Raw genomic sequence first — 27250 nt, 5'->3', positions numbered from 1 at the left:
ATTAGGACTCTGTTTTATTGTTGAACTATTGTTTCTTTGACTGCTTTTCCTTTTCTCTTTGTTCCCTAACTTTCCTTAAGATCAAGGATTACTGAGACCTGTTCAAGGGCAAGCATTGCAGCCAGGCTTAGATCACAAAACGGCTTAAGCCAGAATGGCTTCTCTTATGTCAAGAAAACCACTCCTGGTTCTTTTTTTCCAGGGACCCCCTAACCTATCTGTTTACACTAGGTCTCAAGGCATGGAGTAACCGGAAGCAGTGAACATGCTGAGAAACCTCCAAACGTAAGCATTAAGCCTGTGGGCTCTGTTCCAGATTCTAGCGCTGCTGTCATTAGCTGCATGACCTTGGGACCTTGCGCTTGACTCCCCCAAGAACCACAGAGCTTCAGTTTCCTAATCTGTAAAATCTTGCCTCCCTGCCCCATTGGGAGGATGAAATATGCTCACCTGTGTTGTTTGCGGTAGAACTAGTTCCAGTAAGTGATACTTCTTAGGGAAGTGATTATGTCTCATTCCTGAGCCTATTGTTAGAACAAAGCCCAGTGATGTCTTGGTGTAACAGGCCCTGAGTCCCCTTGGACAGGACCAAGGACAAGAGTCTTTGGCAGGTAGCCCCAGAGGTATTCAATGGTTGTGGAACCCTGGGTCTACTATAGCAAATCCTAGTGGTTTGTCATGGGATCTTTAGACTGTTTTAGCATGCTTCTGGAATATTCTATCGCATGCCTCGTATAGGAAGCCCCAGTGGCCATTTTGCAGGGAAGTTAGCTCCAAGCGCAATTTCATAGCAGGGTCCTGGCTTATGATGACAGCGGGTGTCCGGCCTGTTACATGAAAACAGGGCAGATACTGGTTATATCATAATGTATCATGGCCTCACATCTGTCACAGCAGACCGCAGGATTGTTCTACTGTAGTCATACTGGCGAGCGTCATTGCAGCCCCCTGCGGTATTACAGCAGGACGTAGTAATACTGGATTATAGTGGGACCTCAGGGTCTTGTAGCAGGTTCTGTTGGTGGTTGCGATACCCAGGTTGTATGAGAGCTGGCGCGTGAGTATTATGTGTGGAGCGGGCACCAGGATTCATTTAACTGGCCCTGAGGTCTGTGCGTGGAGTCTAGGGAAAGGGGATCAGAGCAGGTTCATATGTTTGAGCAGCCCTGCTGCTATATTTTAACCCTGCCCTGAGCGCATCAAGGGAAAACCCTGGGGTCTCACATTATAGGAAGTCCCAGCTCCCAGACCCACGGATTGTTTCAGGGGTGAATATAGATTCTGCTAGAACATTCATTCTAACAGGATACCAAGGCCGTTCTAGAAAAGTTATAGGGACATATTAAACCAGCCCAGGGTCATTCATTATTGGCTTCATTCATTCTGCTAATGTTTCCTGTGCTGGCCCCTGGGGATGCAAGAGTGAGCAAGACAGATCCAGGGCCTGGTGTCTGCGAGCCTACCATCAAGTGCACCGCTGGGGATCTTAACAGCATCCTGAGGTGGGGGGGCAGTATGGGGAACAGGTTATTACTATGCTCTACTATGTGCCTTGTGCCAAACCTGTGAGCCATTAAAGCCTCTCTACCAAAGTAGGTTCAATTATTATCCCATTTCACAGATAAAGAAACTGAGGCTCAGAGAAGCCCACCTGGAAGAGGCAGGATTTGGTCTTGAACTCAGGTGTGATTGCTTCCTGGGGTCAGTAGGGGGCACTACAGTGCAGGTGCAGAGAGGAGGGGCGGATGTTAAGGTGGTGATTCGGGGAGAAAGCTTGGAGCTGCCAGGGGCAGTCCCCAGGGACCAAGGCGGCTTCATGGGTGAGCGCTCCACGCTGTTCAAGCAGTTGTTCCAAAGGGACCGGCGCTTGGTTAGTTTTGAAGTCGGAACAAAGGGCCCCACGTTTTCATTTATCACTGGGCCCTGCACATTAGTAATTGTCCTGCTGGGGCTTTCTATTGCTTTATGATGGGCCCCTGAGGACATGATAGTAGGCCCCCAGGGGATCAAAAGGGCATAGGCGGAGGGACTTCCCTGGTGGTCCAGTGGTTAGGACCCGGTGCTTTCACTGTCGTGGCGGCCCAGGTTCAATCCCTTCAAGCTGCACGGTGCGTGCCACACCCCCCAAAAGAAAAAAAGGGGGGAGGTGTAGGCAGGGATCATTAGAGCATAGGACCCTGGGGATAAGACAGGAGACAGCCAACAGATGCTGTAAATGGTCCCTGAAGACATAGCAGGACCCCAGGATACTTGGCAGGGATTCCCAGTGGGTATTAAGGGACCTTGAGGGCTTTTTCTTCTGTAGCAGGAAGGAGGGACCTTATGGGGAATGTTCAGGCCGACCTCTGAGAGGCCTCATGGCTAAACCCTGAGACCATTCTAACAGGAGGGAGAGGAGGTCAGAATGGGGACTTTACAGCAGGGGCACGGGAGGGCACCTTCCATGACCTTGACCGTGGTAGGCTGGATAAGGATCCCTCAAAGATGTCTGTGCCCTAGTCCTCCAAAACCTGTGATTATGTGACCTTGTATGATAAAAGGGACTTTGCAGATGTGATTAAATTCAGGATGCAGAGATGATCTTGGATTATCCAGGTGGGACCAATGTCATCACAAGGGTCCTTATAAGAGGGAGGCAGAGGATCAGAGTCAGAGAGTTGTAAGGAGGACCACAGAAGTCAGAGAGGAGAGAAGGTGCTGGCTTTGAAGATGGAGGAAGGGGCCACAAGCCAAGGAATGCAGGCGACCTCTAGCAGCTGGAAAAGGCAAAGAAATGGATTCTTCCCTGGAGCCTCCAGAAGGAATAGTCTTGCGGACCCATTTTAGATGTCTGACCTCCAGAACTGTAAGAACATGTTTGTGTTATTTTAAGCCACTAAGTCTGTGGTGATTGGTTACAGCAGCCATAGGACACTAATACAACATTCTAGACCCACTGTGGACGACCACTGATGCAGGATCCCAGGACGCATGGATAAAAGCCTGTGGGAATTTTCCCAGAGCGCCATAGAACACAGAATAGCAGGCCCTCGGTATGTTTTAGCAGGACCCTAAAGACTTCCTGGTGGGACTTCCCTGGCGGTCCAGTGGTTAGGACTCCAAGCTTCCACTGCAGGGGGCATGGGTTCAATCCCTGGTCGGGGAACTAAGATCTGGCATGCTGCGCAGCGTGGTCCCAAAAAACACACTTCATGGTAAGGCTAGAGGCATTCTAATAGGGTCCTGGCAGGGCCCTAGGACTTAGAGAGGACACCCCAAGTTCATTTTGGTGACCCTCAAGGCCACATGAGGGAAGACTAGACATATTTTAGCAGGATCCAGGGGACCTTCTGAGCATGCAGTGGGAGTATTGCAGGATCCTGGGGACATGTTAACAGGAACCAAAGGACTTTTTGGCAGGACAGGTAGATCAGGGGTCCTGAGAGGTGTTGAAGTGACACCAATGGGACATTGTAGTAGGACTGAGGACACCTAGAGGAACTACCCAGGGATGGGTAAAGCAGGAGCTGCAGAGGGATGTGAGCATCATAGATGGACCTGGGACCACTGGCAAGGCCCCCAGGGGCATTGTACTTGGGTCCTGGGAGCATAGTGGCAGGAACCCAAGGGCTTGTCTTCAGGGCTCTGGTGGCATTATATTAGGGTCCTAGGCAATAGAGGAGAATCCTACAGGCTGTGTGAGCCATTAGAGTAGGACTCAGGGTATCAAAAGGGGATACACAGAGCGTGTAGCAGGACCTGAGGGCCCTTTTTTTAAAAAAAAACTTTTTAAATTTCTGTTTTATTTATTTATTTTAAATTTTATTTATTTATTTATTTACTTTTGGCTGCGTTGGGTCTTCGTTGCTGCGCACAGGCTTTCTCTAGTTGTGGTGAGCGGGGGCTACTCTCACTGCGGTGGCTTCTCTTGTTGCAGAGCACGGGCTCAGTAGTTGTGGCTTGCGGGCTGTATAGCGCAGGCTCAGTAGCTGTGGCACACGGGCTTAGTTGCTCCGCGGCATGTAGGATCTTCCTGCACCAGGGCTCGAACCCATGTCGCCTGCATTGGCAGGCGGATTCTTAACCACTGCACCACCAGGGAAGTCCTTTTTTTTATTCTTAGGTTGCACCAGGCAGCTTGTGGGATTCCCCAGCCAGGGATCCACCCCGGGCCACAGCAGTGAAAGCGCAGAGTCCTAACCACTGGACCGCCAGGGAATTCCCTGAGGGTCTTTTTTAGTGGGGTCTCAGGATGAGGGAGCAGCAATCTAGCTGGATGAGGGACCACAACAGCAAGTTCCTGGGAAATGCGGAAAGTTTCTTGCCTGGTAGGGATGTTATAGAATGTCCTAGAGAGTCTGTCTAATTGTTTCTGTTTTTCTTTTCTTTTTTTTTTTTTTTTTTTTTTTTTTTGGCGGCATTGGGTCTTTGTTGCTGTGCGTGGACTTTCTCTAGTTGCGGAGACGGGGGCTACTCTTCATTGAGGTGCACAGGCTTCTCATTGCAGTGGCTTCTCTTGTTGCGGAGCACGGGCCCTATGTATGCGGGCTTCAGTAGTTGTGGCACGTGGGCTCAGTAGTTGTGGCCCACGGGCTTATTTGCTCCACAGCATGTGGAATCTTCCCGGACCAGGGATGGAACCCGTGTCCCCTGCATTGTCGGGCAGATTCTTAACCACTGCACCACCAGGGAAGTCCCTGTTTCTATTTTTCTGTCTGTCTATCTGTCTACCTGCCTACCTACCTATTTGTCCGTCTGTTTTGTCCGTCTGTCTCTATTTTTCTATCATCCATCTGTCTGTCGGTCTGTCTGTCTGCCTGACTGCCTGCCTACCAACCTATCTGCCTATTTTTCTATCTATCATCTATCTACCTCCTTACCTACCTACCTATCTATCCATCTCTCTGTGTCTATCTGTCTGTCTTTCATGGGGAGGTTCTGGATAGGGCAGGGCCTGGTGAGAGACAGTAATAGAGAGAACCCAGGAGTGGGCCTGGGGAGCCCCGCTCAGCTTTCTGACAGAACCTGAAGGATTCGCTCAGGTTCGGCAGCAGGGAGCGAGCCTGGGGCTGAGGGCACTTTTTGGCCGTTCCTGAGTGGGTCACAGCAATTGTTCTGCGAGGGCTCAGGACTGATTTAGCAGGATTCAGGGATGGCGTGGCCAACTCCATGGGATGTTGGTGTAGCCTCCTGAAGACTCTATCACTGGGTCTCAGGATACTATCTGGGACCCAAGGAGCTTGGGGGTGGGAGCCTGATATTTTCAGAGACCCAGGGGCATGGTAGTGGCCTCTGGTGATGGTCCAGGAGAACTCCAGGGACACCAGCGTTAAAATTAGTTATGTCCATTAACAGAGGAATGGTTAAAGAAGATGCGGTACATATATACAATGGAATGTTACACAGCCGTTAAAAAGAATGAAATAATGCCACATGCAACATGGTGGACCTAGAGATTGTCATACTGAGTGAAGTAAGTCAGACAGAGAAAGAGAAATATGGTATGATATCTCTTACAGGCAGAATCTAAAAATAAATGATACAAGTGAACTTATTTACAAAACAGAAACAGACTCACAGACTTAGGTTACCAGTGGGGAAGGGTGGGGGGAAGGGACAGTTAGGGAGCGTGGGATTGAAATGTACACACTGCTTTATTTAAAATGGATAACCAGAGACTTCTCTGGTGGCGAAGTGGTCCAAGGAACATCAGAGTAGGGTCCTGAGGGCCTTTAAAATGAGAGCCCAGGGGCTGGAATGGTGCTCCGGAGACAGCTGGATCCCAAGCGACGTAGAGGTGACGGTTGGGCATGGCAAGTTCCCCAAGGTATTTTAGGACTCATGGGACATGAAAGCGGGATCCTTCAGCATCAGGGTGGATCTTAGTGGATATTCTAGCAGGACCCAGGGAGAGTCATGAAATGAACAGAGGTCCCTCACTTAATTGAACATAGATTTACCATCTGTCATCGTTTAACACATGTGTCAACTTGGCTGGGCCACAGTGCCCGGTTGTTTGGTCCAACATTACTCTGGATGTTTCTGTGAGGGTGTTTGGGCTGAGATTTACACAGAAATCAGCGGACTCTGAGTAAAGCCGACCACTCTTCAAAATGTGGGTGGGCCTCATCCAATCAGTTGAAGGTGGAAAACTCACCTCCCCCCAACAAGCAAAGGGGAGCTCTGAGAGCAGACTGCCTTTGGATTTCATCTGCAAGATGAACTCTTCTTGGTTTTCCAGACTGCCTGCCTTTAGACTTGAAATGTAACTCTTTCGAGTCCCCAGCCTGCCGGCCATCCCTATCAGATTTTGAACTCACCAAGTCTCCACAATCACGTGCGCCAATTCCTTATACCAAGTCTCTTTATATATGTGTATATATATATATATATATATATATATACTGTTGATTCTGTTCCTCCAGAAAACCCTGACTAATACATCATATGACCACCTAGCAAGTCCACTCCTGGGTATATACCCAAAAGAATTGAATACAGCTATGCAAAAACAAAACAAAACAAAAAACTTGTACACAAATGTTCACAGCAGCATTATTCACAATAGCCAAAAAGTGGAAACAACCTAAATGTCCATCAGTTGATGAATGAGTAAATGAAATGTGGTCAGTCCCTACAATAGGATACTATCCACCTGATGCATTGGGAGATTGGGATTGACATATATGCACTAATATATACAAAATAGGTAACTAATAAGAACCTGCTGTATAAAAAATAAAGTAAAATTCAAAAAAAAATACTATCCCCCCATAAGAAGGAACGAAGTCCTGATACAGGCTACCATGTGGATAAATCTTGAAAACAATATTCTGGGGCATTCCCTGGCTGTCCAGTGGTTAGGGCTCCGTGCTTTCACTGAGATCTTCCACAAGCCGTGCAGCGCGACCAAAAACAAACAAAAATAGTATGCTAAATGAAAAGCCAGACACAAAATGCCACAATATTGTAGGATCCCATTCATCTGAAACGTCCAGAATAGGCAAAATCCATAGAGAAAGTAAATTTGTGGTTGCCAGGGGCTGGGGGGAGCAGGGGCCCCTTAACGTCTCTAGGGTCCCCTTTGGGGTGATGAAAAAGTTCTGGAACTAGATAGTGGTGATGGTGGCTCAACATTGTGAATGCACTAAATGTAACCAATAGTAACTCCTTTGTTTTGTGCACTTTACCACAGTTAAACAAATGAATGGGAGCATTATAGCAGGAGTGTGGGCTGCCGGTGGGTGGTTGGAGGGTGCCCCGAAGCATGATATAGTATACTGGGTCTGTGCGTTATTAAGGTCATATCAGAAGATATTAAAGAACTGCAGGCGCGCTTTAAGGGGCCCCTTGGGGGAGGGGTTGGAAGGAGGAAGTGTGGAAGTATCTGGAGGACTTTTATCACAGCAGGAGCTAGTGACGGGCGTAGCGGGTGGTGGGGACAGACAGCGACCTAAGAAGGGGACGCACACAGACCTCCCAGTTTGGGACTCCGATAATGTTGATTCCCAACTTCGTCATGAATTTGCTGGGTGGCTGACACCCTCAAGATAAGAAAATAAGGGAGCAACAGAGAGAGAAAAAAAAAAAAAAAACAAGTTTCTAGAGAAAGGCAGAGACCAACACTCAGACGGGCCGGGCCCAGGGCCCGGGGTGTGCCCTGCAGCTGGGGGGCGGGGTTGGATATTCCTGGAGTCGAGGAGCCGTCTCCGGACAGGATGTGAGAGAGGAACTGGGGTCTCTAGTCACGGGAGCCAGCTGGGGCCGCAGGAGGGAAGGGATCGTGGCTGCCGTGAGCAGAGCTGGGGCCCAAGACCGAGGGCGGAGAGGGCCGGGCGCCCGGACTCCAGGGTCTCAGGGAGGAGGGAGCCGGGGATCTGGACTTTGGGGTTTGAGGGAGGAGGGGCGCGGAGGGGGGGGCCGGGACCCGCGGGTCTGAGGGAGGAGGAGGAGGCGGGGCCGAACTCCGAGCGAGGACTCTCAGCCTATCCAGGCTCTGTAACTAATTAACCAGCTCGGATCCAATTAAGGGGTGAAAGTTCATCGAGGAGGAGGGCCTTGTGGCCCTCCTGGCCCTTGTGATGATGTTGTCATCCTCCAGGATCGAACCCCTCCACCCGCAGTCGTAGGCGCGCGGGGTGGCCGAGGGGAGCCGAGCGGGAGCTGGGGGAGGGAGGGAGGGGCGGGGTGGGGGTCCGGAGGAGTCACGCGCCCCCTCCCGCCCCAGGTCTCCCATTGAGGATGCGGGTCCGCCGGCCTCAGCCCTGGGGGCTCGGTCTGCTGCTCGTCCTCCTGCCTGGGACGTTGAGTGCAGGTGAGGGGGCTCCGGGGGGCGCCGGGGCTGCCGCGGACGAGGGAGGTGGCGCCCGCCGGGAAAAGAGCAAAGGAAGCGAAATCTGAGGTCCCACTCGAGCCAGGCACTTCCTTCTTTGCCTCATTTGACTTCGTTTCTCACGATCTCCTCCCTCTGGCGGTGTGTCTGGGAAACACCTGTCCCCTTCTTACTGGGTCTCTGTCCCTCTCTCTGGGTCTGGCCCTCTTCTCAGGTTCCGGCCCCTCTATCTGCGGTGGGGTCTTTTCTCTCTCGGGATGTCTGTCCTGCTCCCATCTAGGTACCCCGGCCCATCTGCTCTCTTCACCTGTGTCTCCGGCAGAGAGCCATCGCTCCCTCCTGTACCACTTCACGGCCGTGTCCGCCCCCGCCTCGGGGACTCCTGCCTTCTGGGTGTCGGGCTGGCTGGGTCCACAGCAGTACCTGAGCTACAATAACCTGCGGGCTGAGGCTGAGCCCTACGGCGCTTGGGTCTGGGAAAGCCAGGTGTCCTGGTATTGGGAGAAAGAGACCACAGACCTGAGGAACAAGGAGAAGCTCTTCCTCGAAGCTCTCCAAGTTTTAGGGGAAGGAGGTGAGACTGGAACTCCTGAGTCCGAGGATGGACGGTGCTGGGGCCTGGATCCTGGGTGTGAGGGAGGAGGGGACCAAGGCCCCTGCTCCTGGGCCCTGCTCATCTGTATTTGGGCATCCCAGGTCCCTACACCCTGCAGGGCCTGTTGGGCTGTGAGTTGGGCCCTGACAATGTCTCGGTGCCTGTGGCCAAGTTTGCCCTGAATGGCGAGGAGTTCATGATGTTTGACCCCAAGATGGGCACCTGGGATGGGGACTGGCCTGAGTCCCAGACCATCAGTATCAAGTGGGCGCAGCAGCCCGAGGCAGTCAACAAGGAGAAGACCTTCCTGCTCTACTCCTGCCCCCACCGGCTGCTGGGGCATCTGGAGAGGGGCCGAGGCAACCTGGAGTGGAAGGGTGAGCAACCCCGCTGAGAGTCCTGACGCCCGCGGACCCCTTCATCCCCACAGCCCTGCCCAAGCCCTCATCTTCTTCCCCAGCCTCTCCTCCCCAGCCTCCAGGCTTCCAGTCTACCCCGCTTTCCTGCAATCATGCCCCAGAGGGTCTTTCTCCACCCCAAGCTGCCCCTGCCCCTCTCCTGCACACGGCCCTCCTGTGGCTCCTAGAGCCCTTGGGACACAGCTCAGGCCCCTCGGCCGGGCATTGAGACGCCACGTGGCATGGCCTCTGTCCCTCTCCTCAGCCTCACATTTCTCCATCTGCTCCATTCGGCCAGACAGAATCACCCGGAGCCCCTTCAGCTCACACCAGGCCTCCCATTTCTTCACCTTTGCCAGTTGCACTGGTGCCAGATGCCACCGGTGTCAGGTTCCACTCTGGCCCATGAGGCTTTCACTTGCCTCTTTTGGACACCCACAAGATCCTGTGTGACCTCTGTTACACACAGCGTATGTCACTCTGAGCTATAATTACACACATGGCTGGGGAACTTAAGGGCTGTAGTTACAGCTGTCTTGTCCTCAGCCTCCCCCACAGTGCAATTCCTACTTCCATCTCGGCCCTCAATGTAGACAGTCCTCCACCTAGCAGCCAGAAGAATGTTTTAAAAACATAATGAACTCCCATCCCACCAGTGCTTAAAACTGTCCCATAGATCCCCACTAGTCTTAGACTAAAATCCAGACTCTGTTCCAAGGCCTGCAAGCTCCTCATAGTCTGGCTGCCCTCCACCACTGTAATTTCACAATACCCCCAACGACAGTGGCCTTCTCCCTTTCCTCCAATATGTCAGGTTCTTTCCTTCCTCAGGGCCTTTGCATCTGCTGTTCGCTCTGCTTTTGATTCTCTTCCTTGGAATCCAACCATGACTGGGTCCTTCTCATGCTTGAGGTTTGCCCTTGGATGTCAGCTCTTCAGCAGGGCCCTCCCTGACCACCCTGGCTAGGGCGTGCCATCCCACCCCCATTATTATCTCTCATGCCACTGTTTTGTCCATTCATTCATTATAGCATCTTTCTTTTTTTTGTTTTGTCTTGTTTTGCTTTTTATTGAGGTGTGACTTACTTACCTAAAGTACATGGCTCAATTAATTTTTTCACTTAAAAAAAACCACATTTATTTATTTATTTGGCTGTGCTGGGTCTTAGTTGCGGCACGAGGGATCTTTAGTTGCGGCATGTAGGATCTAGTTCCCTGACCAGGGATCGAACCCGGGTCCCCTGCATTGGGAGCATGGAGTCTTCACCACTGGACCACCAGGGAAGTCCCCTCAATTAATTAATTTTTTATTTTGGCCATGCTGCAAGGCCTGTTTCCCCAACCAGGTATCGAACCTGTGCTGGATGGCAAAGGAAGTCCCTCTCTTCCTTCCTTTCTTTTTTTTTTGTCTCTCTCTTCTAGTCCACTGATTATTGGACTGAAATTCAGCCAATACCTCACTCTCTTGATTAATGTAGCTTTATAGAAAGTTTTGATATCTAGCAGTTAAGTTCTTCAGTTTTATTGCCTTGATTATGCCATGTCATTTGCATCTCTATATACATTTCTGCTTGTCAATTTCTGCCAAAAATTCTGTTGGGATTTCAATAGTGATTGAATTGTATCTATAGATTAGTTTGGGGAGAATTGACACCTTAACCATATTAAGTTTTTGAATCCATGAATACAGTATATCCCTGTACTTGTTTAGATATCCATTAATTTCTCTCAGTAATATTTTGTAGTTTTCAGTGTAGAGGTCTTACACCCCTTTGGTTAGATTTTTTTCCCTAAGTATTAGACATTTTTTGATGCTTCTGTAAATGGTAATTCTAAAATTTTCATTTTCTTATAGTTTGTAGTTTATAGAAATACTATTGATTTATAGAAATACTATTGAGTTTTATATATTTTCCTTGTATTCAGAAACTTTGCCGAATTCACTTACTGCTATTAATTTTTCCTAGATTCTTTCGGATCATGTCATATTTGACATGTTTTATTTATTTTCTTTTCTAGTTTTAGTAACTTTTATTTATTTTTCTTATCTTAGGATCCCCAGTACAATGTTGAATAGAGTGGTGATAATGAACATCTTGTAGTCTCAAACTCACAGGGAAAGCATTCAGCGTTTTACTATTATTATGTTATAGATTTTTATGTTGATGCCCTTTGATGAATTAAGGAAGTTTCCTCCAACTCCTAGTTTGCTAAGAGTTTTTTTTTTTCTTTCAATTTAAAAAAATATATAAATTTATTTATTTATTTGTTTTTATTTTTGGCTGTGTTGGGTCTTCGTTGCTGTGCGCGGGCTTTCTCTAGTTGCGGTGAGCGGAGGCTACTCTTCGTTGTGGTGCGTGGGCTTCTCATTGCGGTGGCTTCTCTTGTTGCAGAGCATGGCCTCTAGGCACATAGACTTCAGTAGTTGTGGCTCACGGGCTCTAGAGCACAGGCTCAGGAGTTGTGGCGCAAGGGCTCAGTTGCTCCGTGGTATGTGGCATCTTCCCGGGCCAGGGATCGAACCCGTGTCACCTGCATTGGCAGGCGGATTCTTAACCACTGCGCCATCAGGGAAGCCCTCAATATTTTTTTCTTTAATAGATCTTTATTGGAGTATAATTGCTTCACAATACTGTGTTAGTTCCTGTTGCACAACAAAGCGGATCAGCCATATGCATACACATGTCCCCACATCCCCTCCCTCTTGAGCCTCCCTCCATCCTTCCTATCCCACCCTTCTAGGTCATCGCAAAGCACTGAGCTGAGCGGATCTCCCTGTGCTATTCTGCTGATTCCCACCAGCCAACTATTTTACATTCGCTAGTGTATATATGTCATGTTACTCTCACTTTGCCCCAGTTTGCCCCTCCCACCCCAAGTCCTCAAGTTCATTCTCTATGTCTACCTCTTTATTCCTGCCCTGCAATTAGGTTCATCACTACCTTTTTTTTTTTTTTTTTTTAGATTCCATATATATGTGTTAGCATACGGTATTTGTTTTTCTCTTTCTGACTTACTTCACTCTGTATGACAGACTCTAGGTCCATCCGCCTCACTACAAATAACTCGATTTCGTTTCTTTCTATGGCTGAGTAATATTCCATTGTATACATGTGCCGCATCTTCTTTATCCATTCATCTGTCGATAGACATTTAGGTTGCTTCCATGTCCTGGCTATTGTAAATAGAGCTGCAGTGAACATTGTGGTACATGACTCTTTTTGAATTATGGTTTTCTCAGGGTATATGCCCAGTAGTGGGATTGCTGGGTCATATGGTAGTTCTATTTTCAGTGTTTTAAGGAGCCTCCATACTGTTTTCTATAGTGGTTGTATCAATTTACATTCCCACCAACAGTACAGGAGGGTTCCCTTTTCACCACACCCTTTCCAGCATTTATTGTTTCCAGATTTTTTAATAATGGCCATTCTGACTGGGCATGAGGTGATACCTCACTGTAGTTTTGATTTGCATTTCTCTAATCATTAGTGATGTTGAGCATCTTTTCATGTGCCTCTTGGCCATCTGTATGTCTTCCTTGGTGAAATGTCTATTTAGGTCTTCTGCCCATTTTCGAAGAGTTTTTTTGTTTTATTTTTTTATTTTGAATGGTGCTGAATTTTATCAAGTGACCATTTGCTTTGTCCCTTTTATTCTAACGTAGTGAGTTATATTAGCTGACTTTCAAATGTTAAACCAACCTTGAATTCCTGGAATAAACTTCACTTGATCATAATATGTTATCCTTTATATAAGTTGCTTGATTCTATTTTCTAATATTTTTAGAGACTTTGAGTGTATTTACATGAGTGATATTGGCCTTAAATTCCCTTTCTTGTTATGTCCTTGTGAGGTTTTGTTATTAAGGTACATTGGCTTCATAAAATGTGCTGGGAATGGTTTCTTCTTTTTCTGTTCCCTGGAAAAATTTGTGTAAGAGTAGTATATTTCCGGCTTCCCTGGTGACGCAGCGGTTGAGAGTCCGCCTGCCGATGCAGGGGACACGGGTTCGCGCCCCAGTCCGGGAAAATCCCACATGCCACAGAGCGGCTAGGCCCGTGAGCCATGGCCGCTGAGCCTGCGCGTCCGGAGGCTGTGCTCCGCAACGGGAGAGGCCACAACAGTGAGAGGCCCGCGACCGAAAAAAAAAAAAAAAAAAAGTGGTATATTTCTTCCTTAGTTGTTTTGTATAGTTCATTAATTATGTCATCCAGACCTGGATTTTTTTTTTAAAGAAGGTTGTTCTACTTATTTATTTATTTTTAAAATATTTATTTTATTTATTTATTTGGTTGCGCTGGGTCTTAGTTGGGAAGAACTCTTGGTTGTGGCATACATATGGGATCGATTTCCCTGACCAGGGATCAAACCCGGGCCCCCTGCATTGGGAGCGCAGAGTCTTAACCACTGCGCCACCAGGGAAGGCCTTGGACCTGGAATTTTATTTGTAGAAAAGTTTTAAATTATTGATTAAAAATTTTAAATAGTTACAGGATTACTATTCAATTGTAAAACTTCTTTTTGTGTCAGTTTGAGAAGGTTGTGTTTCTCAGGAATTTGTCCAGGTCATTTAAATTTCAAATGCGCTGGCATGAAATTTTTTTGGGGTTTTTTGTTTTGTTTTGTTTTGTTTTTGCGGTACGCGGGCCTCTCACTGTTGTGGCCTCTCCCGCTGCAGAGCACAGGCTCTGGACGCGCAGGCTCAGCGGCCATGGCTCACGGACCCAGCCGCTCTGTGGCATGTGGGATCCTCCCGGACCGGGGCACGAACCCGTGTCCCCTGCGTCGGCAGACAGACTCTCAACCACTGCACCACCAGGGAAGCCCATGAAATTTTTCATAACCTCTTACTATTTTTTTTTTTTTTTTTTTGGCTGTGTTGGGTTTTCGTTGCTGCACACGGGCTTTCTCCTGTTGTAGCAAGCGAGGGCTACTCTTCGTTGTGGTGAGCGGGTTTCTCATTGCGGTGGCTCCTCTTGTTGCAGAGCATGGGCTCTAGGTGCGTGGGCTTCAGTAGTTGCAACACGCGGGCTCAGTAGTTGAGGCACATGGGCCCAAGAGCGGGCAGGCTCAGTAGTTGTGGCTCGCGGGCTCTAGAATGCAGGCTCAGTAGTTGTGGCACATGGGTTTAGTTGCTCCGTAGTATGCAGGATCTTCCCGGACCAGGGATCAAACCCATGTCCCATGCATTGGCAGGCGGATTCTTAACCACTGCGCCACCAGGGAAGTCCCTCTCTTACTATCTTTTGAATGACTGTTGGGTCTGTCTTATTTTCCCTCATCACACTTTCATAAACTCTTTCCATTTTATTTACATGTACACAAATATTCATCTCTCTCCCCTCATTAGAACACAAGCTCCATGAGTACAGGGACTTTTGTCTCTCTTGTTCACTGCTGTATCCCCAGTGCCTAGAAGAGTGCCGGGCACATCACATGGTAGATGCTCAGTATGTGTCATTGTAGGAAGGACTGGGTGAGAGATGGATACCCTCATGGTGGACAGGTTGGGTCTCTGTACACCTGGGAAGGCCCTTCCCCCTTTACCATTATATTCTCTAGGCTCAGGAAGTCACAGGTCACGTGGTGGGGCCTCCTGGATAGAGTGGAAGGAATGGAGTCCTCTCTATGTCCCTCTCCAACCCTGGGCCTGGCCTTGGGGGTTCATGGGCCTGGGACTTAGGCCTGTCTGCCTCTTTGTCTGCAGAGCCACCCTCCATGCGCCTGAAGGCCCGACCGGGCAGCCCTGGCTTTTCTGTGCTCACCTGCAGCGCCTTCTCCTTCTACCCACCCGAGCTGCAGCTGCGATTCTTACGGAATGGGATGGCAGCTGGCTCTGGTGAGGGTGACATTGGCCCCAACGGCGATGGCTCCTTCCACGCCTGGTCATCACTGACAGTCAAGAGTGGCGACGAGCACCACTACTGCTGCGTGGTGCAGCATGCAGGGCTGGCCCAGCCCCTCACTGTGGAGCTGGGTGAGGTCCCGCTGGGGGTGATGCTCCCTGCTTCTGGTTGCCTTTTCTCCCTCTACTGCAGCAGTCCTTCCTGAGTCTGACCACCTTCCACTCAGCTGCTGCTAGTTCTTCTTGCGTCTGACTGTTTTCTGCCCCACCACTGCCAGTTCTTCCAAAACCTGACAGCATTTTGTCCTGTGTTGCTTGCCTCCCCAAGTCTGAGTGCCTTTCCTCCGCTGCTGCTGGCCTCATTGAGTCGGGCCACCCATTAACCACTATAGAAAGTCCTCCCTAAGTCTGACCACCTTCCGTCCTGCTGCTGCTGGCCTCATTGAGTCGGGCCACCCATTAACCATTCTGGAAAGTCCTCCCTAAGTCTGACCACCTTCCGTCCTGCTGCTGCTGGCCTCATTGAGTCGGGCCACCCATTACCCACTATGGAAAGTCCTCCCTAAGTCTGACCACCTTCCGTCCTGCTGCTGCTAGTCTTCATGGAGTCTGACCATTCGTTGTCTGCTGCTGCCAATCCTCTATGAGTCTGATGTTCTACTGCTCTGTGCCCACCCCTCCTCTCCAATTTGGAACACCACCCACCCTGCTGCTACAGGTCTCTTGATCAGAGTGACTGAGACCCCTCTTGCTATGGCTGGTTCTTACATACAACCTGGGGGCTTTCTAGACCTAGAACATCATGTGAGTGGCCTTTCCACTCCCCCAAAACTTGGTGCTGGGATCTCTGAGCTTGGGAGGGACTGAGAACCCCCAGTCCCCTGTCCTGACTCAGATGTGCTGGAGGGTCCATTAAATATATCACAACATTCTCTGGCTGCAGAATCACCAGCCAAGTCCTCGGTGCCAGTGGTTGGAATCGTCATCGGCTTCTTACTGCTCATGACAGTGGCTGCAGGAGGAGCTCTTCTGTGGAGGAGGATGAGGAAGGGGCTGCCAGGTGTGGGACAGGAAGAGGGAAGTGCCTCAGAGAGAGGGACAGAGATCCCCCAAAACGAGGGAGACACATTCCTGGGGGGACAGAGGTCTAGACAGAGAGGGACAGAGACCCAGAGAGTGGTGGGGACAGAAAACTGGAGGGGTGAAACAGAGACTCAGCGTATAGAAACCCACAGGGTAGGACAGAGACTGAGAAACACATACACACACACACACACACACACACACACACACACACACACACGTGGGGGAGGGGAAGTCAGAGACCCAGAGGATTTCAAAGATTCTAATGATCTCTCCCCCTTCCCTCTTTCCTCAGCCCCTTGGATCTCTTTCCGTGGGGACGATGTAGGGGCCCTCCTACCCACTCCTGGCCTGTCCAAGGAAGCTGAATCTTAGGATATAAATGCATTCGCAGCGACTGCGGATCGTCCCCCATCCTGGCTGCTACCAGCTAATGTAGTCAGGTCCTTTTCATGCTGTGAGACCTCCTGGAATCCTGGTATTTCTGAGCCTCCGGAAGGAGCCCGATGTCCGCCCTCTGGATTTCTCCTTCTGTGGCCTGCCTCAGTTTCCCCTCCTGATATATATGGCTCTCTTCCACCTCCACATATAACATGGGTTTGGGCCCGAATCATTGTGTTCTCATCGTTTCAACTTTTTAGGAAATTGTGGGGGGAATAAATGGTGTAAGCCTTGGGCTTCAAATCTCTCCTGAGGCTAATTTGTTGCTATAGTGGAATCTACCAATTTTATATACCAAGTCATATATTTTTAATAAATTTCACAAATATTTACTGGATGTTTGTGCCCGGCATTTTAAGGAATTCTTGGCTGGAGTCTGACCTGACTCCTTGGAGGAACGGAAGAGTTATTCCCTCCTTGAGGGAAAGGAAAGCCTCCTCAGGCTTCTTGCTTCCCTTCCTTCCTAAAACTTGCGGACAAAGGGGAAGATAAAACTACACCTCCCGTGAGGCTTTGGAGCTAGAACAACTGCAGGTGGTCGGGCACGGCGCCCCGACGCCTGCCGGGAGTTGTAGTTCCCCCGGCCGTGTCACTCCGGTGTTGCCCACCCCGCCTGCCCTGGGAAGGGGCGGGGCGAACCTCAAGGGGCTGCGCTTTCCTTTGTGGACGTGGCGAGGGGCGCCCTTGGCCCGCCCAGCTCTCATCGGCCCCGCCCCATGAGGCCCTCAAGAGCGCTCATTGGTAGGAGGGCGGGCCTCTGCGCTGCAGGAGGCGGGGCCTGGCTGGAGAGCAGCCAAATTGGGCATCTTTTTGGAGAACTCGGAGTGGAATTTAGAGAGCGAAGTGAAGCTGCCTGACCGGGTAAAGGGAGGCGGGGGCGGCTGCCCTGCCCAGCGAAGACGGTTCGGGTCCACTTGGGTGGAGGATTGGGGACCAAGCTGAAAGCGATGCCCGGGGGCCTGCATGATTTCTTTCTGGCCACGACCCCGCCCTGAACTATGCTTGGGAATTGCGCCACGTCTCCCGCTTGAATCCTCCCCACTTGCGGCTCTGGTACGCCTCTGGGACTTCCTCAGAGGATTCGGTCCCCACAGCTGGCTTAACCTCAGAGAACCCCGCCTTCCTTCTCCCTTTCCTGTCCCTTCTTGAGCTCAAAACTTTGCAGCCAGCTACCAACTCTCTGTCCTGTCCTAGGCTCCCCCATCCCCATCCTCCTGTCCCGTCTCTGTCCTGTTCTCTGTGACCCCTGACTCCTAGCCTCCACCACTCCTCAGGGACTGATGATGTGGCGACCGTCACTTCTGCTGCTGCTGCTGCTGCTCAGGCGCGGAGCCCAGGGAAAGCCATCCCCTGACGCCGGCCCTCATGGCCAGGGGAGGGTGCACCACGCGGCCCCCCTGAGCGAGGCCACTCATGATGACGCTCACGGGAACTTCCAATATGATCATGAGGCTTTTCTGGGACGAGAAGTGGCCAAGGAATTCGACCAACTCACCCCAGAGGAAAGCCAAGCCCGTCTGGGGTAGGAGAGAGATGGAGGGGGAAGAGGATTCAGGGTTGTAATTTTAAAGAGGGAGGAGATCAGGGGAGGCCTCGATGAGAGGGTAATATATGAGACACGTGGGTGTATGGGGGAATAGCATTCCAGGCAGAGGGAACTGTAAGTGCAAAGGCCCTGAAGCAGAATCGGGCCTGATGTGCCTGATGTGTCTGCAGAACAGTGAGACCTATGTGACTGGAACCTAGTGAGTGGAGGGAGAGAGTAGAAGGTAGTGGCAGAGAGAACAAAGGGGTCAGGTTGTGCAGGGCCTTTGGGGCCACAGTGAAGTTTTAAGCTTTTCTCTGAGTGAGATAAGGGCTGTGGGGTGGCTCTGAGCAGAAGGAGGACGTGAGCTGACTTAGGCTTTAACAGGATCCCTCTGGTTGCCATGCAGGGCACAGACTATAGCGAGCAAGAAGCAGGGAGCCCAGTGAGGAAGTGACTGCAGTCTTCCAGGTGGGAGAAAAGAGACTAGGGTCACCAGATTCAGGGTGGAGATAGCGGTGGTGGCCAGGTCTGCTGGCTGGGATATTGTGCATGGATGGGGTTGGGTGTAGAAAGGACGGGGGCGGAAAGGCAGTGATAGACTTACACATAATACAATGCCTGGAGCTGTTCAAAGTGCTTTACGAGACTTAAGTCGTTTAGTCCCCACACGGATTATGAGGTATGTTCTGTTATTTATCCCCATTTTACAGAGGGGGAAACTAAGGCACAGACAGGGTAAGTGACTTGCCCACGGTCACACAGCCAGCAAGAAGAGGTGGCAGGATTTGAACCTAAATGTCTGGCTCTAGAGCCCAAACTCTTAACCACAGCTGGAACCTCAGGGTAGCCGGACCCCTACTAAACAGAGCAGAGACAGCCTAGCGCGGGAGGAAGGGATCAGCGACCTGGGCAGGGCCATCTCAAATTCAATTCTGGGGACTGGTTTGCGGGGGCTTCGGGACGGTGACAGGAAGAAGGGCTCCATGTGGGCTGTGTTAGCGCTTGGGCGAGAACACAGACCAATGACGGGGCATTGCGAGGGGAGAGGGATGGGACCTGGGAGCCGAGAGGCGTGGCTCGAGAGACGGGGCATGAGGTGGGGGCCTAAAAGGGCTTGACATGTGACATGGAGGTGTACAGGATCAGGCTGGAGCACGGGGAGGAGCGGGTGGAAGCTGAGCCTGCAGTGTTGGGGCTGATGGTTGGGGCAAAGCCTGATAACGGCTGGGAAAAACTAGAGAAAAGGGGCGAGTCGCAGCATACCTCGGGGCTGCAGGGATACGGGCCTGAAATTGACGCTCGCAGCCCGGGAGGGGGCCGAGCAGAGGCCGGGGCTAGAGGGGCTAGAGGTTCTGAAGACTGGCAGAGCCAGGGGAAGGGGGCGGGGCCTGAGACGGCGAGAGGTCCGGAGAGTCTGTAGCCGTGGCAATCGGAGTTCAGAGTGAGTCTTGGGACAGGGAATCTGCGGGCGAGGGGCACGGTGTGACTCCCTGCCCCCTGCCCCCCTCCCCAGCTCGTTCAAGCTAGAGATGGAGCACGTGCAGGCCAGAGTGGAGAGTGGGACCCTGGATTGTCATAGGTCTATTCCCCAAGCGAGCGTGTCGTGGACCGCAGCGCCAGCCACAGGCCCGCCGCGTCTCGGAAAGGGCGTTATTGCCTCTGGGAGCGGACCCTGGATTGAGGGGGGCAGAGCCCTGAGGAGGGCGTGGTACCGGGATTGACAGGCGCCTCCCTCCAATTTGCTGGCGACTCAGGGACAACATTTTCAGCCCTATGTGGGGGTGTGTCTCGAGTTCCTGGAAGAAGGCGGGACCCGGGGGTGGGCGGGGCCCGAGACTGACGTGTGCCCCGCCCCGGCTCGCAGGCGCATCGTGGACCGCATGGACCGCGCCGGGGACGGGGACGGCTGGGTGTCGCTGGCCGAGCTCCGCGCGTGGATCGCACACACGCAGCAGCGGCACATACGGGACTCAGTGAGCGCGGCCTGGAACACGTACGACACAGACCGCGACGGGCGTGTGGGTTGGGAGGAGCTGCGCAACGCCACCTACGGCCACTACGAGCCGGGTACGCGAACCGACCCCTGCTCCCCACACACACCATGACCCGGACCTTTTTGACACCTTCATCCTGAGAACGTTAAGCCCGTTAACCAGATCCATGACCTTTGACCTCCGACCCTTGACCAGGGTCTACCCACTTCTAGAACCCCATCACCCTGAAACCCCCAACCCTTTATCTCTGGTTTCTCATTCTGACATCCACTGGGGAACTTCAGATCCTTGACCAGGGACATCTACTTCCCAAGCCCTATCGGCCTGACCTTTGATCTCTGACCTCTCATCCTGAGAGCCCCAAGCCATTTATTCTTCCTCTGCCCCTGGATTCCCTCCTCTCCAACCCCATGCCCCAGTCCTCGGCCCCCCACGGCTCTTATCCACTCCCTCCTGGACCCTCAACCCAGCCTTCCCCTCCAGCCTGTCCCTCACATACACCCAGAGGGATCTTTCCACACTCAGAGCTGACCTTGACCTTCCCCTGCTCACAGCCCCCCATGGCTCCCCAGGGTCCCCAGGAGAGAGTCTTAGCTCCTCAGCCCAGTCTCACCCAACCATCCACCATCGTTTTTCTGCATTTTCTGCCCCAGCTAAATGGATCTTCTGCAGTTTCCCTGAACTCACAGTGCTCTTCAAACCTCTACACTCTGCACATACTGTTCCCTTTGTTGAAAATGTCCTTCCCCTCCTCTGTGTCCAGCAAGCTGAGTCAGTATACTGCACCAGAGCATGACTTCGGGGCCCAGTGGGCCAGTATCAACTCAAAGTCCATCCTTCCTGGCTGCATGACCTTGGGCAAGTTATTTCTTCTCTCTAACAGTCAGCTTTCTCCTTCATAAAGTAAGAATAAATGAAAAAACGGAATTCCCTGGAGGTCCAATGGTTAGGGCTTCGTGCTTTCACTGCCAACCGTGCGGGTTCAATTCCTGGTCGGGGAACTAAGATCCTACATGCCGCTCGGTGCAGCCAAAAAAAAACCCCAACAACAACAACTACTACAAAATAACTCATTTTGCTTGCTTTTTGTGAGAATTAATTGCAATTTTGTAGATAAAGAGCTTAGCACATAATAAGCTCTCACTACAAGGTAGCTACTATTAATTATTGTTATTTCGGTGGAGGTCTCCCTGCCCTGACTCCCCAGAGTTAGATTCCTTTGTCTTTTTTTTTTTTTATTTAAATTTTTGGCCACACCCTGCTTCATGTGGAACCTCAGTTCCCAGACCAGGGATTGAACCCGAGTCCCCTGCATTGGAAGGTGGAGTCTTAACCACTGGACCACCAGGGAAGTCTCAGATCCCTTTGTCTTAAAGCACATCCCACCAAGATCCCTCCTTCCCCAGGTGAAGAATTTCACGACGTGGAGGACGCAGAGACCTACAAGAAGATGCTGACTCGGGACGAGCGGCGTTTCCGGGTGGCTGACCAGGATGGGGACTCAATGGCCACTCGGGAAGAGCTGACGGCCTTTTTGCATCCTGAGGAGTTCCCTCACATGCGGGACATCGTGATTGCTGTGAGTGGGGGCCTGAGGAATGCTGCTTCCCACCTCCCTCCCGGGACCCAGGCTTCTGATGCCAGGACTAGCCTCCCAGCACTTACCTTCGGGGCTCCAGTGCCCATCCTTCAACCCCCCAGTATCTAATCTCTCCTGATCTGGCCTCCCCCTTTCTGTGCTCACATCTGGGGTCCAGGCACCCAGCCTGCCTTCAGAAAACCACATTCCCCAGCAGTGCCTTAGATAGCCCCCATCCTGGCTGAACCCCAGGAAAATCCCAACCCCAGACATGGAGTGTCCACTCTGAGGCCATTCCTGTTGGCCCCCCATCTTCTATTACTTTATATATATATATATATATATATATTTTTTTTTTTTTTGGCCAACTCTGTCTCTATTTTAGAGTGGCAGGATTTTTTTCTCTTCTCTGTTTTCTTTTTTTTTCCATTAGACTTTAATTGCTAGAGCCATTTTAGGTTCACAGCAAAATTGAGTGGAAAGTCCAGAGATTTCTCCTGTACCCCCTGCCCATGCCAGGTGTAGTTAACTTCTTCCACCCAGTGGGGTTTCAGTACCTATAAGACAGCTCAAAGGACATGGCTCAGAATATTATCTATAGCCCTTGAAGAGGAACTAAAGGGTCCTTGACTATGCTTAATGACTAAACTAATAATATTTTGTCCTGTTTGACTGTTTTCCTTTGTTTCTGCATTTTCTCAGCCCTGATGCCTCTTTCTCCCCAGGAAACCCTGGAGGATCTGGACAAGAACAAAGATGGCTATGTGCAAGTGGACGAGTACATCGGTGAGTGGGACCTGATTTCCTTCCCAAGGAGGCCCGTCCTCTCCCGAGCATGGGTGGCAGCTGATATATATCAGCCATTAGAGTGAAGGCTCTCTGAAGTGGGGCAGGGTTGCTGCCTGGGTCCATCCATCCACCCAACATTTACTGAGTATCCACTGTGGGCCAGGCCTAAGGAACATTTACTGAGCACATATATTTCCTGGGCCCAACAAATCTTTATCAAACACCCTTTGTGTGCCAGGCTCAGGAAACATTTATTGAGTCCCTTCTGTTTGCCAGACCGCAAAAGCATTTATCAAGCACCTACTGTGTGCTGGGCCAGGAAACATTTATCAAGCACCTACTGCATCTTGGTGGTCGAGGATAGAGCAGAGAATATCACAGAGAAGGTCCGTTCCTGGGAAAGTGTGGAGTTTCTAAAAAATCAGGGCTCAGGGGCTGTGTTTGGTTGGGATAGGATGTCAGGGAAATTGTCTTGAGCCTGCATTTACACAGCAAATGCTGCATCTCCTGTTATTCAAGATGTCAGGGAGCCCTCAAGACACCCCCCAGTTCCCCATTGGTTCTGCCTCTGTCCCTGTCCTCAGGGGTACAAAGAATTTGGTTGAAGGGAAGGCTATTAAACGTGGAAGTCTTTAAAGTTTGAAAACATTGCTTTATAGAATGCTTTTATGGAACAAACCCATAGGCAAGACATTTTAATTTAAGCATCATTTATTTTTTTCTGTCTTCGAGGAAGATAGAAGTCTCTCTCTCTCTTTTTGGTCAGAAAGAACTCCAGGGACTTCCCTGGCAGTCCAGTGGTTAGGACTCGGTGCTTTCACTGCCATGGCCACAGGTTCAGTTCCTGGTCGGGGAACTAAGATCTGGCAAGACGCACGACATGGCAAAAAAAAAAAAAAAAAAGACTTAAGACCATTAAAAAAAAAAAAAAAGGAAGGCTGAAGGCTAAGTGGGTAATTGTGTGCCTGGCACACCTGTTCCATCTTCGAGGACATCCCTCCCTGTGACAGCCCCCTGGCCTGGCCCCAGAGTAGAGGAAGGCATTCTGTCCTAATTATGGTGGCTTTGTGTCTGGTATAAAAAGACTTGTCAGGTTGTAATGTCTTCCAAATGTATCTGTGGGCCCTTGGGGTGAAGAGCTTTTCAAACACTTACAAGTAATTGCAACAAATGAGAGGCTCCTAGAATCTCCAGGGATGTTCTGGGTGTGGTGAGCTGTTCAAAGTGTAGCTTTAGAGGATCTCCTACTATGGTGCCTACTATGTGCCAGGCACTGCACCACAGTGCACACTCTGTTTCATGCGTGTATCAATCAAATGGATGGATGATTCAGTCAATCAAATGACCAATCAATGAAGCCAGTTTCACGTGCAGCATAATGATCACCGGCAAGTCGGGTTTGTTATCAATTCCATTTAACAGAAGAGGAAACTGAGGTGAAGGAAAGTGAAGTGGGTGGTCCGAGGTTCCGGGCTCCAGGAGTGTCAGAGCCAGGCTGGGAGGCCCCAGGAACTGCCCCTGATGTCACCCCCTCTCACCCCCAACCCCAGCGGATCTGTACTCGGCAGAGCCCGGGGAGGAGGAGCCAGCCTGGGTGCAGACAGAGCGGGAACAGTTCCGGGACTTCCGAGATCTGAACAAGGACGGGAAGCTGGATGGGAGTGAGGTGGGCCACTGGGTGCTGCCCCCTGCCCAGGACCAGCCGCTGGTGGAGGCCAACCACTTGCTGCACGAGAGTGACACAGACAAGGTGCAGGGGCGCAGGGGGATGATGCTGGCCCGGTGGGCAGAAATGACCAAAACGTGGGCCTGGGACTTTGGGGTCCCTATTTGGCTGGAGAAAGAAAGAGGGACAAAGATCGAGGTGGGGAGGGAGAAAAGCAGGAACAGAGACCCAGGGAGAGGGGGACGGAGACCATGGGAGCCATACTTGGCTCCAGGGAGGAGTCTCCCAGGCAGGGCCCCGTGGCGTCCCGCTGACCTCTGACCCCCTCTCAGGACGGGCGTCTGAGCAAGGCTGAGATCCTGGGCAACTGGAACATGTTCGTGGGCAGCCAGGCCACCAACTACGGCGAGGACCTGACACGTCACCACGATGAGCTCTGAGCCCCAGCGTGCCCACTGCAGCCTTGTCGCCCCATGGGCTGACCCGCAGAAGGGCCCCAGTGGCTGGGGCCCCCTGTCTGGCCCTGAAGGATGCGGACACAGCCTCCGGTGTCCCCCTGCCCCTGGGCTCTCATGGACCCACCGGGTCAACTTCTCTCCCTGAGACATCGCAGCCCCCCCCAGATCCCCCCAGGGGCTCACAGACCCAAAGTGAGGGACCATCCACTTCTCACTGGCAGAGTCTCCCCGCCCAGACCAAGGCCCTCTACGCCAAGCTCAGTCTGTAAGAGCCTCCACTAACCCCCAGCTCCGAATCTGAGCCTCACACCACAGAGACGAGAAACACTCCCCCCAGTGCCCCGAACTTGCCCCCAGCACTTGCCCAAAGGATGCCTCCTCTCTGCCAGGGAAGCAATAAAATCTAGTGCTGGGGCCCCATCTGTGTGTCTCCCTGAGGGGGTAACAGGGGCCTTGGGGGCTGTGGCTGGGAGAGGAACATGCTGGGAGTTGGGGGGCTGTGGGCTGAAGGAGGGGACAAGGCATTTGAAGAGGGAGCTCTGGGGGTTGGGCAGGGTTTGAGGTCGTCCCTGGAAACAAAAAATAAAACTAGAGGGCAGAAGACCTAAATAGACATTTCTCCAAAGAAGACATTCAGTGGCCAACAGGCACATGAAAAGATGCTCAGCATCACTAATTATTGGAGAAATGCAAATCAAAACCACAATGAGGTACCACCTCATACTACCAGTCAGAATGGCCATCATTAAAAAGTCCACAAATAATAAATGCTGGAGGGGGTGTGGAGAGAAGGGAACCTTCCTACACAGCTGATGGGAATGTAAATTGGTGCAGCCAATGGAAAAGAGTATGGAGGTTCCTCAAAAGACTAAAAATAGAACTACCATATGATCCAGCAATCCCACTCCTGGGCATGTAACTGGAGAAAACTAATTCGAAAAGATACATGCACCCCAATGTTCATTACAGCACTATTTACAATAGCCAAGACATGGAAACAACCTAAATGTCCATCGACAGATGAATGGGTAAAGAAGATGTGATATATATATATATATATATATATATATACACAATGGAATACTACCCAGTCATAAAAAAGAATGAAATAATGCCATTTGCAGCAACATGGATGGACCCAGAGATTATCATACTAAGTGATCTAAGCCAAAGACAAATATTATATTATCGCACTTATATGTGAAATCTAAAAAATTATACAAATGAACTTATTTACAAAACAGAAACAGACCCACAGACACAGAAAACAAACTTATGGTTACCAAAGGGGAAAGTGGGGAGAGGGATAAATTAGGAGTTTGGGATTAGCAGATACACAGTACTATATACAAAATAGATAAACAAGGACCTACTGTATAGCACAGGGAACTATAGTCAATATCTCATAATGACCTATAATGGAAAAGAATCTGAAAAAATATATATTTATAGCTGAATCACTTTGCTGTACACCAGAAACTAACACAACATTGTAAACCAACTATACTTCCAAAAAAAAAAAAAAGAGTGAACCCTAATATGTCTATACACTTTAGCTAATAATGATGTATCAATACTGACTTACCAATTATAACAGTGCCACACTAGTGCAAGATGTTAATAGTAGGGAAAACTGGGAACTCTCTACTTTCCACTCATTTTGTAATAGGGAAGAACTTTTGTATTCTATTACAAGTTAATCACTAAAGGGATTTTGCCTTTAAGCTTAAATCATACATAATGACCCGTCTCGGGGAACCCTGCCTCCCAGGTAATGAGCGTTAAGCTAAAACACCTTTGTTTAGCTCAAGGGAAACCTCCTGAGGAGGCCCACCTGTGAATGGCTGAGGGAAGGAAGAAATTAACACCTCCGGAGTCTGACCTGGAACCAGGACTTTCTCTCTCCCCTTTTAGTATAAAAGGAGCCTGAATTCTAACTCGGGGAAGATGGTTCTTTGAGATGCTGGTGCACCATCTTCTCAGTATGCTGGCTTTGTGAATGAAGTCACTATTCTTTGCCCCAACGACTCATCTCTGGATTTATTGGCCTGACGTGGGGCAAGTAGTACCAATTTTTGCAAAGCCTGCCAGGAGCCTTGCTGCTCATGGCCAGCCAGCCCCGGTTGGGGAATTTTCGGGTAAGGCCCTAGCAGCTGCCAGGACCGCTTGTCCTGAGGATCTTCCCTTCAAAATTCCCCAAAGCGGCACCAGCTGACCCATCGCTTGGCAGTGGGAGCAAGAAATTGACCTGTGGGAGCCGACAGGCTCCATACAGCAGGGTAAGTAGTTCTGGTGTGTACAGCCGGAAACTTTTTCCTCCACTTGGGGCTTTTTCCTCCGGAATAAGCCAGTTTGTTTTGTATTTGAGTGGGGGTACCCTGTTGGAGAGAGGCAATAACAGCTGGACTTTTCCCCGATTTGTGAACGGGATCGTTTGTTTCTTTGGATGCTGGCGTTTGTGTGCACTGTTTGTGTTTTGTTTGTCTTGTATTTCTGTCTTTAAAAATTGGGGAATGGGGCTTCCCTGGTGGCGCAGTGGTTGAGAGTCCACCTGCCGATGCAG

At 50.6% G+C, this 27250-nt stretch overlaps 2 protein-coding genes across 5 annotated transcripts; both read left to right on the top strand.

Annotated features, from left to right (window-relative positions):
• The first annotated feature begins 7693 nt into the window (after positions 1-7693).
• On the top strand, positions 7694-17010 carry FCGRT (Fc gamma receptor and transporter). Of its 3 annotated transcripts, none has more exons than XM_022585074.2 (7): positions 7694-7771; positions 8207-8293; positions 8592-8885; positions 9008-9283; positions 15012-15281; positions 16093-16209; positions 16528-17010. In XM_022585074.2, exons 2-7 carry the CDS (start codon positions 8221-8223, stop codon positions 16605-16607), a joined length of 1110 nt encoding a protein of 369 aa, XP_022440782.1. In that variant the 5' UTR covers positions 7694-7771; positions 8207-8220; the 3' UTR covers positions 16608-17010. The 3 variants fall into 3 exon arrangements, with proteins under 3 accessions (XP_022440782.1, XP_022440785.1, XP_022440783.1); XM_022585077.2 differs by having other exon boundaries at positions 7697-7771; positions 8634-8885; XM_022585075.2 differs by lacking the exon at positions 7694-7771 and adding an exon at positions 7812-7830.
• A 70-nt stretch (positions 17011-17080) lies between these two features.
• On the top strand, positions 17081-25107 carry RCN3 (reticulocalbin 3). Of its 2 annotated transcripts, none has more exons than XM_022585081.3 (7): positions 17081-17534; positions 17948-18195; positions 20066-20268; positions 21602-21774; positions 22500-22560; positions 24114-24313; positions 24562-25107. In XM_022585081.3, the coding sequence occupies exons 2-7, from the start codon at positions 17954-17956 to the stop codon at positions 24667-24669; spliced, it is 987 nt and encodes a 328-aa protein (XP_022440789.1). In that variant the 5' UTR covers positions 17081-17534; positions 17948-17953; the 3' UTR covers positions 24670-25107. The 2 variants fall into 2 exon arrangements, with proteins under 2 accessions (XP_022440789.1, XP_022440788.1); XM_022585080.3 differs by lacking the exon at positions 17081-17534 and adding an exon at positions 17581-17726.
• The last annotated feature ends 2143 nt before the right edge of the window (positions 25108-27250 follow it).

The sequence above is a fragment of the Delphinapterus leucas genome, chromosome 20 (genome assembly GCF_059928025.1).
Source record: "Delphinapterus leucas isolate spDelLeu-1000000601 "Yukka" chromosome 20, BTC_Dleu_Yukka2, whole genome shotgun sequence".
NCBI lineage: Eukaryota > Metazoa > Chordata > Mammalia > Artiodactyla > Monodontidae > Delphinapterus > Delphinapterus leucas.
The sequence above is the reverse complement of the archived record's forward strand: the minus strand, read 5'-3'. Positions and strand labels throughout refer to the sequence as shown.